Source organism: Austrofundulus limnaeus, unplaced genomic scaffold (genome assembly GCF_001266775.1).
Source record: "Austrofundulus limnaeus strain Quisiro unplaced genomic scaffold, Austrofundulus_limnaeus-1.0 Scaffold56, whole genome shotgun sequence".
In the NCBI taxonomy this organism is placed as follows: domain Eukaryota; kingdom Metazoa; phylum Chordata; class Actinopteri; order Cyprinodontiformes; family Rivulidae; genus Austrofundulus; species Austrofundulus limnaeus.
Genome location: NW_013952458.1, coordinates 114,420 through 129,515, shown reverse-complemented (window position 1 = coordinate 129,515; position 15,096 = coordinate 114,420). Strand labels below are relative to the sequence as shown.

At 43.6% G+C, this 15,096-nt stretch overlaps 2 protein-coding genes across 7 annotated transcripts in view; one reads left to right on the top strand and one right to left on the bottom strand.

The window, feature by feature from the left end:
• Positions 1–8,248, top strand: part of LOC106518099 (triple functional domain protein) — a gene marked incomplete in the record, with an annotated part of 118,418 nt that extends 110,170 nt beyond the window's left edge. The window contains 11 exon segments of the mRNA XM_014009204.1: positions 801–1,061; positions 1,152–1,654; positions 2,227–2,474; positions 2,901–3,042; positions 3,135–3,162; positions 3,249–3,411; positions 3,814–3,935; positions 4,022–4,100; positions 5,371–5,571; positions 5,646–5,784; positions 5,946–8,248. Coding sequence (XP_013864658.1) covers positions 801–1,061; positions 1,152–1,654; positions 2,227–2,474; positions 2,901–3,042; positions 3,135–3,162; positions 3,249–3,411; positions 3,814–3,935; positions 4,022–4,100; positions 5,371–5,571; positions 5,646–5,784; positions 5,946–6,503 — 2,444 coding nt within the window.
• A 2,596-nt stretch (positions 8,249–10,844) lies between these two features.
• LOC106518097 (growth factor receptor-bound protein 10) overlaps positions 10,845–15,096 on the bottom strand; it is a 69,902-nt gene continuing 65,650 nt past the window's right edge. For all 6 annotated transcript variants that reach the window (XM_014009200.1, XM_014009199.1, XM_014009198.1 and 3 more), the window contains one exon: positions 10,845–14,744. In XM_014009200.1, the coding sequence (XP_013864654.1) occupies positions 14,598–14,744 (147 nt within the window). In that variant the 3' untranslated portion in view covers positions 10,845–14,597. The remainder of the gene's footprint in view (positions 14,745–15,096) is intronic.

Sequence of the window (15,096 nt, the reverse complement as noted above, 5' to 3'; positions counted from 1 at the left end):
GTCAACGCTCTCTGGTTTCATTTAAAATTAAAGAGTCGATCATCAGATATTGTCCAAGATTAACCTTCAGGGTGGATATAGCTCGCTCACACCGAGGACCTATCCACATCATCATTTACCCAGAATGCTTTGTGTGTAAATAAAATGGCTCCGTCTGTGTTAAAATTTACAAAACTAAACAGACAGTGTTTTTACAGTCTTTATTTTACAGTTAAAATAAATGTTTATCAAATAAAGTGTAATGTTACAACTAATCAGGGATCCCTTTAAAATCCTAATTTTTTTGGTGATGATGATGATGACGGGCTTAAAGTCTGTTGCCACGATGGATTTCTATCATTTTTAAAGTGGCCTTCGTTGTCAAAAATTGTTGGAGGGATGGGTTGTTTTTTGTTGCAGTTTCATTAAAGTTGTCCCATCTAATGACAACAAATCAAACAAACCCCAGAGCTATAGTTTTATCCAATCAGAGCAGAGGAGGGCGGATCTTTCTGACATTAATGTAAACTACAGAAAAGCTGTTTAAAATCATCCTCTTCCTTACAAATCCCTTTGGTCCAAATGGTTCAGGTTAAAGTATTGTATGGAACAATACTGTGTACGTTGACTGAGGGCGTGTACACAGTGTATAGTGTTAGGACTATGTGTATATGCCCTTAGTCAAAGTACACAGGATAGTGTTAGTAGTATACTTTACTGTGAGGGTTTAGGAAAAAAAATACAGTGAAATATATATATTTTTGTTTTAACCCATGTGATGATGTCATGGGCCTGCTTGTCTCTTCTGTACCTGATCACAGCTCTGATCTCACCAATAGAGTACCAGAGGAACCATGTGGGGGCTGGCGATGGCCCGTGCCTGACCACCATGGGAGCTCCAGCTGGAGGTGGCAGCAGCACACCACCTGTAGCCGCATGTGGAAACAACCAGAGCAGCTCCGTCCCTGCAGGACCCCAGACTGGCTCTCGTCGGCCTTCTAGGATCCCACAACCCTCCCGACTGCCTCAACCCCTACGCCACCAGCCCGGGGCCGACGCAGATGGCCCCAACAAAACGTTAGGTAAGAAGTGTTGCGTATTTGTGAAATGAGTCTTTGGTTGAACATTAAAAGATGTGATTGAGTTGTGAGTTCTGCTCGGTTATGATCCAGGTTCTTCCCCTCGTCCTGTGCCTCCTCCCCTGCTTCCTTCAGGGGGGAGTCCACAAGGCAAGCTTCCTTCCCAGACCCCAGAGGACCGTGTACAGACCCCCGCACCTGCCACCCCTGTTAACCCTATTCCTCGTGCCAAAGTCGGGCCTCTGCCCTCCACACCGACCTCCAAAGTTCGGCCAGGAGCCGTGTCCCCCATCGCCTCACCCCTGGCCACTCCCGCCTTTGGCAAAGATGTCCTCCCTCCTCCCCCTCCCAGCCCCGGCCAAAAGTCCGGGTCTGGATTTTGGAGCTCTATGCCGGGCTCTCCAGCCAGCCGGCCTGGTTCCTTCACCTTCCCTGGGGAGGCAGGAGAGACCCCGGTCCGTCAAAACTCAAACCAGATCTCAGCTGGCTCAGGGAATCAAACCCACAGGCACTCCACGCACAGCAAGGAAGCCGATCGCATGAGTACCTGCTCATCAACCAGTGAGCAGTCCATCCAGTCCACCCAGAGTAACGGGGTAAGACTACTTCCTGCTGCCCAGTGCTGATTCCACTAACACCGAGCTGAGGGAGGCCTGGTCTGTCCTGCTGCAGCCAGGGCTACTAATCTGTTTCCTCTACACATCTCTGACAACCTTCACCACTCTCCAGCACCACCTTCTCTTGCTTTAAAGCATTTCTGATGACAGTTTCTTCCAAAGGTTTCAGCTGTCAAGCACCATCTCTTTCTGGGATCCTTTTGTACCTCTGAATGACTTTTCAAGGCTTTTTTCTAGAATTCTAACAAAGCTTAAACTAACATATTCTTTCCTCTTGGCTGTCTTTCACCAACTGCTGTATTCATGGTGTGACTAAAAGGTACTTTACCTCCAACTAACCTCTGACGTTTGTGGTTCGGCCACAAATGAACTCAGATCCTTTCATTCAACCTAACGCTCCTCTTTCTTTGCCTGGACCTGCAGAGTAAAAACATTTGTACAGGAAATTATTTCAACAGTCTTAAACTGAAAGTTTATTTAATGTTTTATAAATTGTATTTAATTATCAGTGTTTAAGCTAACCCTGTCTGTGTTTCCTTCCTGTTGCACAGAGTGAAAGTAGCAGCAGCAGTAGCGTATCCACCATGTTGGTGACCCAGGACTACATGGCTCTAAAAGAGGATGAGATCAGCGTTATTCAGGGTGAAGTGGTCCAGATCTTGGCCAGCAACCAGCAAAACATGTTCCTGGTGTTCAGGGCGGCTACTGAGCAGGGCCCAGCCGCCGAGGGCTGGATCCCCGGATTTGTGCTGGGGCACACCTCGGCCATTGTCCCCGACTGCTCCGAGGGACCCATAAAGTAAGACATTTGGAACACAAACGGTTTTCGTTTTCAGTTTGTGAGTTCAGAGCTAAGACTGTCTGTTTTTTATTTATTTTACACTGCACAGACAACAGAACTGACTTGGAGAAGAAAGTTGCAATGTTTTTAGTCCAGATAAATAACACTTAGTTATGGTGTTCCACAAGGCTCTGGATTAGGCTTGTTTTAATTTTTTTTTTCACTTTGTTTTTGCTTTCTTTAGGCAAAAATATCAAAGTGCAAAATTTAGTTTCATTGCTATGCTGATGACACCCTGCTTTATTTATTATTAACGCCAAATGATATTGATCAGTTGTCACTTGATCACTTGTATTTGAAAAATGCCGTACAAACAAAATTGAGTCGAGTCATCTCTCTGCACCAGCATGGGTACATCTGACAGTGAGCCATTTCCTTTTTCAGTAGGAAATCTTCATCTTGGCACACATCCCTGCGTATCCGCAAGAAGTCTGAGAAAAAGGAGAAAGAGGCGAAAAAGGAGACCAAGCTGGAAAACGGTTACAGGAAGTCCAGAGATGGATTGGCTAATAAAGTTTCTGTAAAGGTGTGTTTTAGCTCAACTAGAAAATCATCGGTGATACTCTCATACTTTCATATTTTTCCATTAAACATTTCTTTGTTTTTTTTCTCCCCCAGCTTCTAAATCCAAACTTCATCTATGATGGTGAGTCTTATCTTTGAGTGTTTATCTGCACATTGAGACAAAAGTAACCTCCAACTGTGAACTCAAAAATCGTTTGTTTGTGTCAGCCCCCCCAGATTTCCTCGTACCTCTGAGTGACGTGACGTGTGACAACGGTGAGAGCGTCACCCTACGATGTAAGGTTTGCGGTCGACCCCGCGCCACTGTCACCTGGAGAGGACCCAACCAAAGCAGCCTCACCAACAATGGACACTTCAGCCTCGCCTACAGGTACAGAAACTGGATTTGTTCTTCACTGAGTTTTGATTGGTTACACAGAGAAAGTCAACATTTGTGAAGAAGTTCTCTGTAAGTCAGCATGTGAGGACGAGTCAAGATCCAAGATGGTACTGTGACTCAGACAGTTTTATTAAACTCGTGAGCAGAGAAACAAACTGAACTGAACCCTTAATAAATGTTGCATGTAATTTAACTCACCGTTTAAACTGCCATTACCTTGTAAACCATTTATGTGGGTAAAATAATTGTTTTATTCTGTATTGTTTTTGTTTGTGAGCATAGTTTTGTGCTGCATGCCACTGGCCTCTTGGGCAGATCATAATCGTAAAATAGATTTGTTCTCAGTGGGTTTTTGTCTACTTAAATAAAGATAATGAACTCTGTGTATTTCAGTGATGCAGGTGAAGCGACGCTGCGTATCATCGGCGCAGCCTCTGAGGATGACGGTGTTTACACCTGCGTTGCCACGAACGAACTTGGCAGTGTGACAACGTCTGCTAGCCTCAGAGTTTTGGGTAAGAGTGCAGAGAGATCACAATGTACGGAGCCAGAAATGTGACAGGCGTGGTGTTGATTGCTTTTGTTGTAATTGTCTCTCCAGCTGTGTCCACTGATGGGCGCCGAGTGAGCTGGAAGGACAATTTTGAGTCTCACTACACCGAGGTGGCTGAACTGGGAAGGTAACAGACTCAGTAATTTATTATCAGCTTTAATATTAAACCAGTTGGCTACCAAATATATGTGTGATTCTTCACAGAACCAACACTGAACTTTTAGAAATTTTCTGTTTGGGTGGTTTAGAGTTTGGTCCAGATCTTTGAGGGCTTAGTTGGGTTGCGGGCGGTCGGTCGGTCGGTCGGTCGGTTGGTTGGGTCAGTCAATCTGTCGTTCGGTCGGTCGGTCGGTCGGGTCAGTCAATCTGTCTGGTTGGTTGGTTGGTCGGGTTAGTTAATCTATTTTATGGTTGGATGGTTTGGTTAGGTTAGTTAATCGGTTGGTTGGTTGGTTGGTTGGTTGGGTTAGTTAATCTGTTGGTTGGTTGGTTGGTTGGGTTAGGTTGGTTGGCTAGTTGGTCGGTTGGGTAAGGTTAGTTAATCTATTGGTTGGTTGGTTAATCTGTTGGTTGGTTGGTTGGGTTAGGTTAGTTAATCTGTTGTTTGGTTGGTTGGTCGGTTGAGTTAGTTAATCTGTTGTTTGGTTGGTTGGTTGGTTGGTTGGTTGAGTTAGTTAATCTGTTGTTTGGTTGGTTGGTTGGTTGGTTGAGTTAGTTAATCTGTTGTTTGGTTGGTTGGTTGGTTGGTTGAGTTAGTTAATCTGTTGTTTGGTTGGTCGGTTGGGTTAGGTTAGTTAATCTGTTGTTTGGTTGGTTGGTCGGTTGAGTTAGTTAATCTGTTTTTTGGTTGGTCGGTTTGGGTTAGGTTAGTTAATCTGTTGTTTGGTTGGTTGGTCAGTTGAGTTAGTTAATCTGTTGGTCGGTTGGTTGGCTGGTTGGTTGGTTAATCTGTTGGTTGGTTGGTTGGTTGGTTGGTTGGTTGGTTAATATGTTGGTTGGTTAGTTGGCTGGCTGGTTATACAAATTTGACAGTTTACAAGGATAAATGGCTCAACACAGATGTTTCTGTTTGAAGTGAGGAAGCTTTCTGAATGAGAAACCAGGAAAGTTCAAAACTAAGTCCATCTCTACAAGACCACCATCCCCTGTTCAGCTAACAACCTGCAAAGAAAACTGTTAAAAACTAGAGCAGATAGAGAAGTGTAGTTCGGTTTCTGTGTGAAGAAATCACTTCCTGTGTGTCAGATAGAGGCTCCTCCCTTATCTGTGCTTCATAAGAGCGAGTAGTTTTCTCACTGTTTGAACACTCAAAAACATTTTCAGTTTTTGAAACCTTCACACTAAGGACTCTGAACGGAGCGTATCTTGTTTAGACCTGACCCGTTTCTCCTCATTAGGGGTCGTTTCTCCGTGGTCAAGCGCTGCGACCACCGTGGCACCAAACGTGCCGTCGCCGTCAAACACGTCAACAAGAAGCTGATGAAAAGAGACCGGGTGACTCAGGAACTCAACCTGCTACAGAGACTCCAACACCCGCACATAGTCAGCCTGGTGGACACATTTGAGACCTTCAGCAGCTACGCTCTAGTCCTGGAGATGTGAGTAAACAACAACAACAACAGTACAGCTCACAGTAAGCCTCTGCTGGTCTGATGTTTCTCTGGTGTTTCAGGGCTGATCAGGGCCGTCTGCTGGACTACATCGTCAGCTGGGGGAACCTGACAGAAGAGAAGGTGGCCTCCTACCTGCGGAATGTTTTAGAAGCTTTACATTATTTGCACAACTGCAGAATTGTACATCTGGATGTAAAAGTAAGTATATAACAGAACATTTGCTTTAAGGTTTCAGTACTTGTGTATTTGTGTATGAGGTATTTCAGGTGGGACATGTGACAAAACCCACTGATGATCCTGCTACCTCGGGTAGTTTTCAGTATTGTTGGACCTTCAGTTTGTCTTTGTTCTGGTTGCAGCCTGAGAACCTGCTGGTCTCCCACAGCTCCAGCGGCCAGCCGACGGTCAAACTCACGGACTTTGGTGACGCCGTGCAGCTCAACAGCGCCCACTACATCCACCCTCTGCTGGGCAGCCCCGAGTTCGCCCCCCCAGAGCTGGTCCTGGGAGATCCCGTGTCGCTGACCTCCGACCTGTGGAGCCTGGGCGTGGTGACCTACGTGCTGCTGAGCGGTGCCTCCCCCTTCCTGGACGAAAGCTCGGAGGAGACCTGCCTGAATATCTGCAGGCTGGACTTCAGCTTCCCCAGGGATTACTTCCAGGGGGTCAGCCAGGGGGCCCGGGACTTCGTCTGCCTGCTGCTGCGCTCCGACCCCAGCAGGAGGCCGCCGGCCGGGCTCTGCCTCCAGGAGGCGTGGCTGCAGGCCGGCCAGGGGGACGGGTGGGCCCGGGCGGAGGGCTGCCTGGACACGGCACGCCTCATCTCCTTCATCGACCGGAGGAAACATCAGACGGACGCACGGCCCATCGGAGGGGTCCGGAGCTTCATTCAGAGTCGGCTTCAGTCTCCGGTTTGAGCGAGACCCCCCCCCCCCCCCACTCCGGCTGCCGAGGTTTTACGGTTTACTGTGGAAACAGCTGCTGATCTCATCCTCCCTCCTGTCCTGTCAGCGGACACATGGATGGATGCCCTCGTCTACTGCTGCTTGCTAGTTTCAACTCATTTTATACCCAAACGAACAAATCAAAGCGTTACAAAGTAACTTAGAAAAAGACCGATGAGAGGAGCGGTGTGAGCGAGCCTCGACGACACCGCCAAGAACTCTGAGGTGGAAAGCGTCGGCGCCGACGACTCGCTTCCTCTTCCTGTTTGATCCGCCGAGGACGGACACTGAACCAGGGACACTTCGGAGAAGCAGTCCAACTGTAAAGAAACGATGTTTAAGAAAGGAGAAGAAAAACTCAGAGATCTGAGTGGAGAGGCAGTACAGAATCCACCGTTGCCCCCCCTCCCCAACAAAGCGTGCTGCGCACATGTTTAAGCCTTACACTGTAGAGACTCCTGCCTCTCCTTCACTTCCTGCTTCTGGACGGCAGGACTGTCCCAGCTTCCAGCGGCAGATCAAAGCGGAGGCAGACCTCCCTGTAAATGCACTTGTCGTGTGTTCTGTTTGATTCTCATGTGCAATGTCGCGGCTTTAACATTTTATGCAACTTATTTATGAAGACATCTGTCATATCTGGAATAAATCTAGAGGAGAAAGTACGCACTTGGTACTGCGAGCACTGCTGGTAGTTTGTGTTTATTTGAGTGTTTTGGAAAAAAAAGGCCACGATTTACAATCAAATTATGCTTTGATCAAAAATAATTTAATACTTTTTGTACTGTTTGCCTGTGTAGTATTGGTACACCAAAGTCGCTCTAGCTTTATAGTACTTAATAAAAAAGTTTGATTGTTTTACATGAGTTAGGTGACGCTTGTGGAATGATTGTTTACACAAGTAAAAGCATTCAGGCGGTTTCTTACCGGACTAGACGGGAACACAAAATTGCGAGAAAATCCTCAAATTTTCACGAGGAAAAGTATGGAGACAAACAAGGGTTCAAGATGCAATGACTGTTTTAAGACGATAATGTCTTGTAAATTTTTCAGATTCAGAAGCGAGCAGCAGGAGGAAATGGAACATCATTGTGTGTTTTGTTTTCTAGCAACTTTGGAAAAACTACCAGTATGGCCACCCGGTGAGAAATGCTCAAATTTTAGTGTCCTTCTTAAATAACGTTAGATTTCACAGACTGGATCAAGAGTTTTTTTTTTAAACTAAATAATTAACTTTCTGTAAATGCACTTGTTGCCAAATTAATTTATCCTCACTCTTTTCATAAAATAAGAATAAAATAATCCTAGAAACAATTTAAAAAATAAAATGTTGTAAGAAACCCGTAGATAAAAAGATGCAAAGTTCATTATGAGTTAAAAAAAAAAAACGAGGCCCTCGTTATCTTTTTATTTATTTTTAAAGTTGTGTACAGACCATAACAGACAAGGACACTTTGGATACCTCAGTTTATTCTTTTCATTTTTCTCCATTCTTTTTGTTGCGTTTGTTTGTTAAATTACATGTTTGCAAGATTGTTTTTTTTTTAATCTTTTTGTACAGATCATTTTCCTGTAAATAATCTCATTTTGTCATCAGATTAAACATAAGGAACACAACACACACCCTGCTGGATATTTTGTTTGTTTAATTTGGTTTGTAGTCGTTCTGAGAGTCCAGGGTCCTGCTGGAAGGTAAATAACAATAAAAATTATGTTCTGTGGACGCTTTCATTAATTAATAATTGTTTTCAGTCAGACTGCCTCGGTCCTGACGAACATCCTGCAGCATGATTCTGACACCTCTGGGTTTGTGCCTCAGTCTGCAGGAGACACAGCTGAAACTCCGGATCTGAGGCCAGTTCAGATTATTTCTTTCTGTCAAAGTCTAAATCTCAGATTGGAGGATTTTTGTCATTTAAAAGTTAATCTGTCTGGAATGATCATTGCAATTTTTACTCCAGACTTCTTGCTTATTTTTTACAAATCTGTGATCATCACAACTAATTAAAAACCCAAAACTTTATATTTTTTGTTAGACAAAGACGAATGCCGCCACCGTCCACACTAAAGATTTAATTAAAGATCTCGGGGTGTATTTGGCAAAGTGTAAAATAAAATGTTTAAAAAAATGCCACTAACACATTTTCATTATTTAGATCATTTTCTGAGCGCTGGTTTAAAATTTTCCACTAACATTTCAGTATTTAAGTCACTGATCTTGCACTTTCCAAATAATTATTAAATTAAAGTTCAATGTAAAAGTTGTGGTGAAATAATAGTTTTTCAGAATGGAACTCATCCTGTGACGAAAGCTAACGATGCTAATGCTGCTAACAAGACTTCAAACCCAGTGGTTTGTGTCCGAGCTGCACTTCAAACTGCAGGTACCATCCAGATTGTTTTTAACAAATTTTAATTCAAAATTTTAAATACGATCAGCATTAACTTAGCAGTGTTATCGGTTGCTTTTGTCACAGGATGATGACATCACAAGCCACACTTAACAGCAAACGCCGCGTTCCATTCTGAAATACTTAAATGTGAACTTTGTTCGGCTGCAACATTTAGGATTTCGTTTTTACATATTTGTTAGCAAAATGTAAGAGCAGTGAGCTAATTAACAAAATGTTAGCGAAACTTTACACTTAAAGTGAGCTAAATAATGTGTTAGTGCTGTTTTTTAACACTGTATATGGGGAGGACTCAGCTAGTATCACGCTAAACTTCAGGTCAGGTCAAACTGCCTGAGTCAGAGATATTTTTGCTAAAGTTGATTAGCTGTGGCGGCCATCTTGAATAATGGATTATGAGAGGTTTTGTCACTAAACAGCTGTAGGCAGGTACACATCTACTCAACTTTCCATGTGGCGAGCGGTTTAAAACTATTACACAAACAAACATGGCCGCGGCGGCGTCAACACATCAGAGTCGGAGTCATGTTTGGTTTATAGCAACTTTGTCTTTTATTCTAATTTCCAATAAACAGAGAATATATCAGTCCCTTATTTGTACAAAAATACCTGAACAGGATACAATGTAGATCCAGAAGAGACAGGATGAAGCAGTGAGTGGGGGTTAGGTGACCACAACCTAATTATGGTTCGTTTGCTCGTTTTTCTTTCCCTGAAATGTTTGTTAGACTTCAGCTTATGACGACTTCAACCCGAACAATAAAACCCTGTTGGTTTTCAGCATCACTGGAAATCAAACTGGTGTTTCTGAGCGCAGGGATCGGACGGACGGCAACTAGGGACAGAAGATTCCTGCTGCTTCGTTAAGATGGAGAGAACGTGAAGTGTTTATGGACAGAAAGAAAAGGCCAACTCCTCGAGCTGTGGCATATGATTGCACCACATGTAGTGTATAAAAAGCTAAGGACAGTTTGAAGCAGCGGATGAAGCCCCGCCCCCCCAGCTCAGGCGTGTGAAGGCTTTTACTCCAAACATTAACCAGAAGCAGAAAGTGAGTGAATCTGGCGTGACGGAGAGGGGACATGGTTTAAAAAAATAAAATAAAACTCCATCAGAATTGAGGACTCTGACAGCCCGTCAGCTTATACACACAGGTGATGTTCAGGAATTTGACACGCGTCAAAAATCCAGTTTGATCTCATAAAAAACAAAGTTTAACTTAATACTGTATATACTTTCTGGCCATAAACAACATAACACAATTAATAAAAGAAAAAAACAGGACATAAATCATTCCTAATTTTATGGTATTACAACATTATAACACCGCATTCATAGTGATGTGTGACCTCCATACAGTGTTAGATCTACTTCTGCTTCACATACAACAGGTGAGTCTTTACTCTGCCAGCTTCAAAGCCTCGGGCTTTTCTAAAGCTTCGGTTTTTCAGCTCAGTGATGAGGAGGACAGGAGAGGACGCTGGGACAACCCTTCAACCAAATCACCTGTTTCTGACTTTACAGCGAACAGGACTGTCTGACCACACACACACACACACACACACACACACACACACACACACACACNCACACACACACACACACACACACACACACACACACACACACACACACACGTTTGTTCTATCCTCGTAGGGACTTTGCATTGACTTCCATTCCACTCATCATTTCTATAGCCTAACCAACAGTATTTCCCCCAGTGGGGACCGGGCTTTTGTCCCCATAAGGATACTTATACTGTGGGTCCTCACCAGGCTGTGTACCAGGATAGTCAAAAATCGTCCCCACCAGGTAGCAAAAACACACAGGATGAAGCCTAAACAAGCTGATGAGCTGATGGCTGGTTGGAATGCACATCACTTCAATTATTCAAACATTGACAGACCCTTAATAAAGCCTTTATTAACACTTTATAAAGCATTTATCATCTATAAAACTGCTTCTCACACTGAAGCAGGTTCGTTTGAAGCACTGAACATGGATGTGATTTATTAGCTTCATATTTACTGTTTTAACTTCCTGATTTCTTACAGAAAATATCTCTAAATGCTGCTTGTGTTCACATAAAGACCAATGTATGACAAATGTTTGATTTAAAATCTAAAATTATACAAAATTGACAAATTAGTGTTTATAAACTGCTTGTAAAGCATTAATAATCATTTAGAAAGTGTTTAAATTAATAAAGTGACTCTTATTAAGAAGCATCTGTCATTTTAAAGCTCAAACAGCAGCAGCTAGCTGTAGCAGATTTGCTGTGGGACTGACAGTGTAAAGGGATGTCAAACATCCACTCTGGTCCTAGCTGCATTCAGACTAGCCTTTAGCTCATCGGTTTGATCAGAATAAACTGACGTAATCCAAAGAGCGACTTACAACAGGTCAGACGTTCATTCTTTACAACTTTTCCACAAAACCGCAGCAAATGACCCAAACGTCCTTTAAAAGCAGCTTCAAACAGATTTCCTGTTTTTGTAGAAACGTCAGATTATTTTCCTGCTGCTCGTATCGAACGTACAAAATCTTAGCCCTCCGTCAGTGTCTCAACACTACGACAAAAACAGACTGAAAACGAGCTACATTTCATTGATGGTCTCAACCTGTGCCGCCTTTGGGTTTTTTCTTTTACCGTATTTTGATTGACCTTTTGTTTTCAGTTTACCTCATTTTTCAGCTTAGTTTTGTTTGACCAACTTTAATCTGACCGCAGTAATCCCAAGAATCATTTTTCATTAAAATGTAAAAAACTGTAGTTCCCTAAAAGCAACAAGTGCAATCTTATCAACAAGCCCTTTTATCTAATCATTACAATAAAACTAAGAAATTCAATTGATCAAACTATTTCAAAGGAATAATTATCACGTTGGAGAAATCAACATAATTTACTTTGTCATTTTAGCAATTATTCAGCATAATGTTGCCGTTGATCCACTGAAGCCCATGGAACAAGTGAAGCTAGAAATCTGAACCAGAACCAGAAGAATCCATGAAGCTCTTGAATAAAGCTGAATCAGCTGTTTTCAGTCACCTGACAGCACCTGTTGAGTAAACACTGCTCCTTTATCAGCTTTAAGAGTTAAGAGTCGGACAGAATTAACTGCTTCTTCAGTGAGTGTTTACCTGCACGGCAATGCTCCGGTTTTCCACCTGATCTGAACGACGACACGTTTAGTTCTCAGGTTTGTTTTATTTATAACCCTGTTCAGGTTAAAGAGCAACGTTCGTACGGACGCTTGTCCTCGTTGTGTCTTTAAGACTTCTGGATCCCTCAGTCAGACATTTGTAAGCTAAGTTTATCATCAGATGCTAACGTCAACATGTTTGTTTACCTACAGAAACTAAGGTTGAGGCAGGTCCTCTGGACGGCGTCTTCTTTGCTGAAACGTTTCAACTTGTATCAAAAGTTGTCTTCGGTCTTCAGCCTTACAAGCAGTACCTTCTAGTGGACAAACAAGCTGAACGGTGACGATCTGAACTGGTTCACGTGTAAAAGAGGACCATCAGCCTAATAACTGATCGTTAGTGTCCTGATTAACCCTGTCGTTCACAAAGTGCTGAGTCATACAATAACAATGATAATAGGACAGAGGCCTCCACCTGCTTCATTCACGCACCCAAGTGTTTTGTTTACATCGAGTGTGGACCTGCATTTATGTATAATCTGGAAAACAACTCTTAAACCGCAGTTTGATATACTTCAAATGAGCTTTCCTTTTTTTTTTAGTTTTTACCCCAAGTTCCATCTTTCTATTAAACACAGCTTTAAAAGCAGAAGCTTCAGGTCAGGGTAGTATCTGAGTCTTGCTGTGCACGGAAACAATCAAGTCTTTTATTTAGCTTCGCTGGCACAATTTAAACGTTTATCTGGATCTTTATAAAAACTTTGGAGCCTCAATCAAAAGTTGAAGACTTAAAACTGTTGTCAGTACGCTAAATATGAAGCTGCTCACAGCTAGCTTAGCTTAGCATGTCTAAATTAGAAAATGCATTTAATGAAAGCCAAAAGAATTGAATCAAACAGTTTTTTGAAAATGTATAACTTTAAAATCTCAAAGGAAAGTAATAAATTAAGTTCTAAATTAATGTTACAAATCTCAGATCTTTTAATAAACTCACAGAAGTAGCTAGCTTCATATTTAGCATACAGTTTATAAACGTAGCAGAAGAAAGCAAACGGTTCCCAAAAATCCCATCACTGAACAGATTGTTTCGTCACTTCGTCCTTCCATAAAATCAGAAATGTGTTCTGGTATGTGCATCTTAACATAACTTCTTCAATCCCATACGCATGGCTCATAATCATCGTCATCATCATTTCACTTAAGGCAAGTGAAGCTCAGGCGATGCCGCTGCTGCACCGTCCACTGATTTCACATTTCAAGTCATTTCTTCAAATTCCATATTTTAAAAACAAGAAAAACAAAAGTTAGAGTGCTTGTGTTGTTTGTGTACGAGGGGACAGTGGTCAGCATCCGAACACGTCAGGAGGGTTAAAATGTGCAAAGCACTGAACTCAGATCAGACGTAGGAAAAGAAAACGACATTCAAAGACAAATTCACCAACAAATATAACCCTTTCCATTTAAAAAAAATGGTAGAAGCTTCGGGGTGGGGGGTGAGGGGTGGACACACACATCAGGTGGTCTTCCTCCTCTTCCTCACAATCTAGCGCCGCTGCAGCTGGTTGAAGAGCACATTCATTCATCGAGATGTTCCTGAAACCTTCCTGAAAGGCACCGCTCCGCCAGCCGGACCGCCCGACACCACCGACCAATCAGAGCTGCTGGAAATCACAATTCACACGCGTGCTTTTTCAGAAAGGGGAGGAAGAGGAGGCAGCTTCTTTCAGCTAGACTGCTGCTGTCTGTCCGCCCAGGAGTGCAAAACTAGTTCTGCATTGAATCAATATGAATAAAACAGCATTAAATGACATCAAGTAATCAACTCTACAGGAGAGGCGTGTTCCCGCCTTCCTCATCAACATTCCTCTGTCCTGTGGCCCCGCCTCCGGCCTCGCACAACTGGTTTGAGCTTCTGTGGGGGTGGGATCGGGGTTGCACCGGTGGAGGGGAAGGAGGGGAGTTGTGGGTCAGGGTGGCAGCAGAGGAGCTAGGTCGAGCCCCCCCCACTAAGAGGTCAGGAGGGAGGGGTGGGTGGGGTAGGGGGTGTCAGCTTATCCAGACTGGACTGCACAGGTTGAGAAACTCCAGGGTCAAGTTTGATAGGACCCCAGAGGTTCCCGTCCATCCCTGATGATCAGTGAGGAAGTCAGAAGGTGGCGCTCCCAGTGGGGGGGCGCCACAGCTTATCAGGCCTGGAGGGTGGGAGGGTGGGGGGTTAAGAGGGAGATTTAAAACCCGCAGCACTCCCACTTCACTGTTAGGATGTTCCTTTAGTGGTCTCGTGTTGGTCCGGCACACGGTGTCTCCTGGGGTGGAGGGCGATGACGAAGCCACCCGAACACCGGGACGACGGTCCGAACAGCGGAGGGAAGCGTTGGAGCGGCTGCTGGTGGGCTGGATACATCCCAGAACCCCTCCTCAACCACTTTGTGTTGGTTAAGGAGGGAGGGGGTGGGGGTCTCAGGGTGGGAGGTGTGCAAATAAAAAAAAAAACAAAAACAAACGGGAGTGGAGTGTCACAAGGCCACAGCGGTGCAGGGGTGTTTGAGCTTGCAGGGCAGCACTCCTCTGTTGAGCTGGTAGAACTCCACCAGGTGGATCAGGTCTGTGAACTTGGTGGCTCCGTCGTCCAGGCTGAAGAACACCTGGCCGTCCTCCTCGCACTGCAGGGCACAACCAGCATGGGGCAGCAGTTAGTCAAACCTTATCTGCTGGAGTTTTACTGTTTACTAAGACCAGCTCTGCTTTTTACTGCCAGACAACGAAACTTATTCAGATCAAACCAAAAACACTCCTTAAAATTATTCAACAGGATTTTTGATTTTATTTGTCAAGTTTTTTTTCACTCCAAAACCAAACCTGGTATCATCCCAGTGGTTTGTATAAAATAAACAGGGAAAATCAACAATACAGTCCAGTTCTGAAGAAACCTGTTTTCTGCTCCAGTTTTCAGTATTTGATGATGTAATTACAGTTTTTCCATCTATCAAATGTCTCAGGATATATATATATATA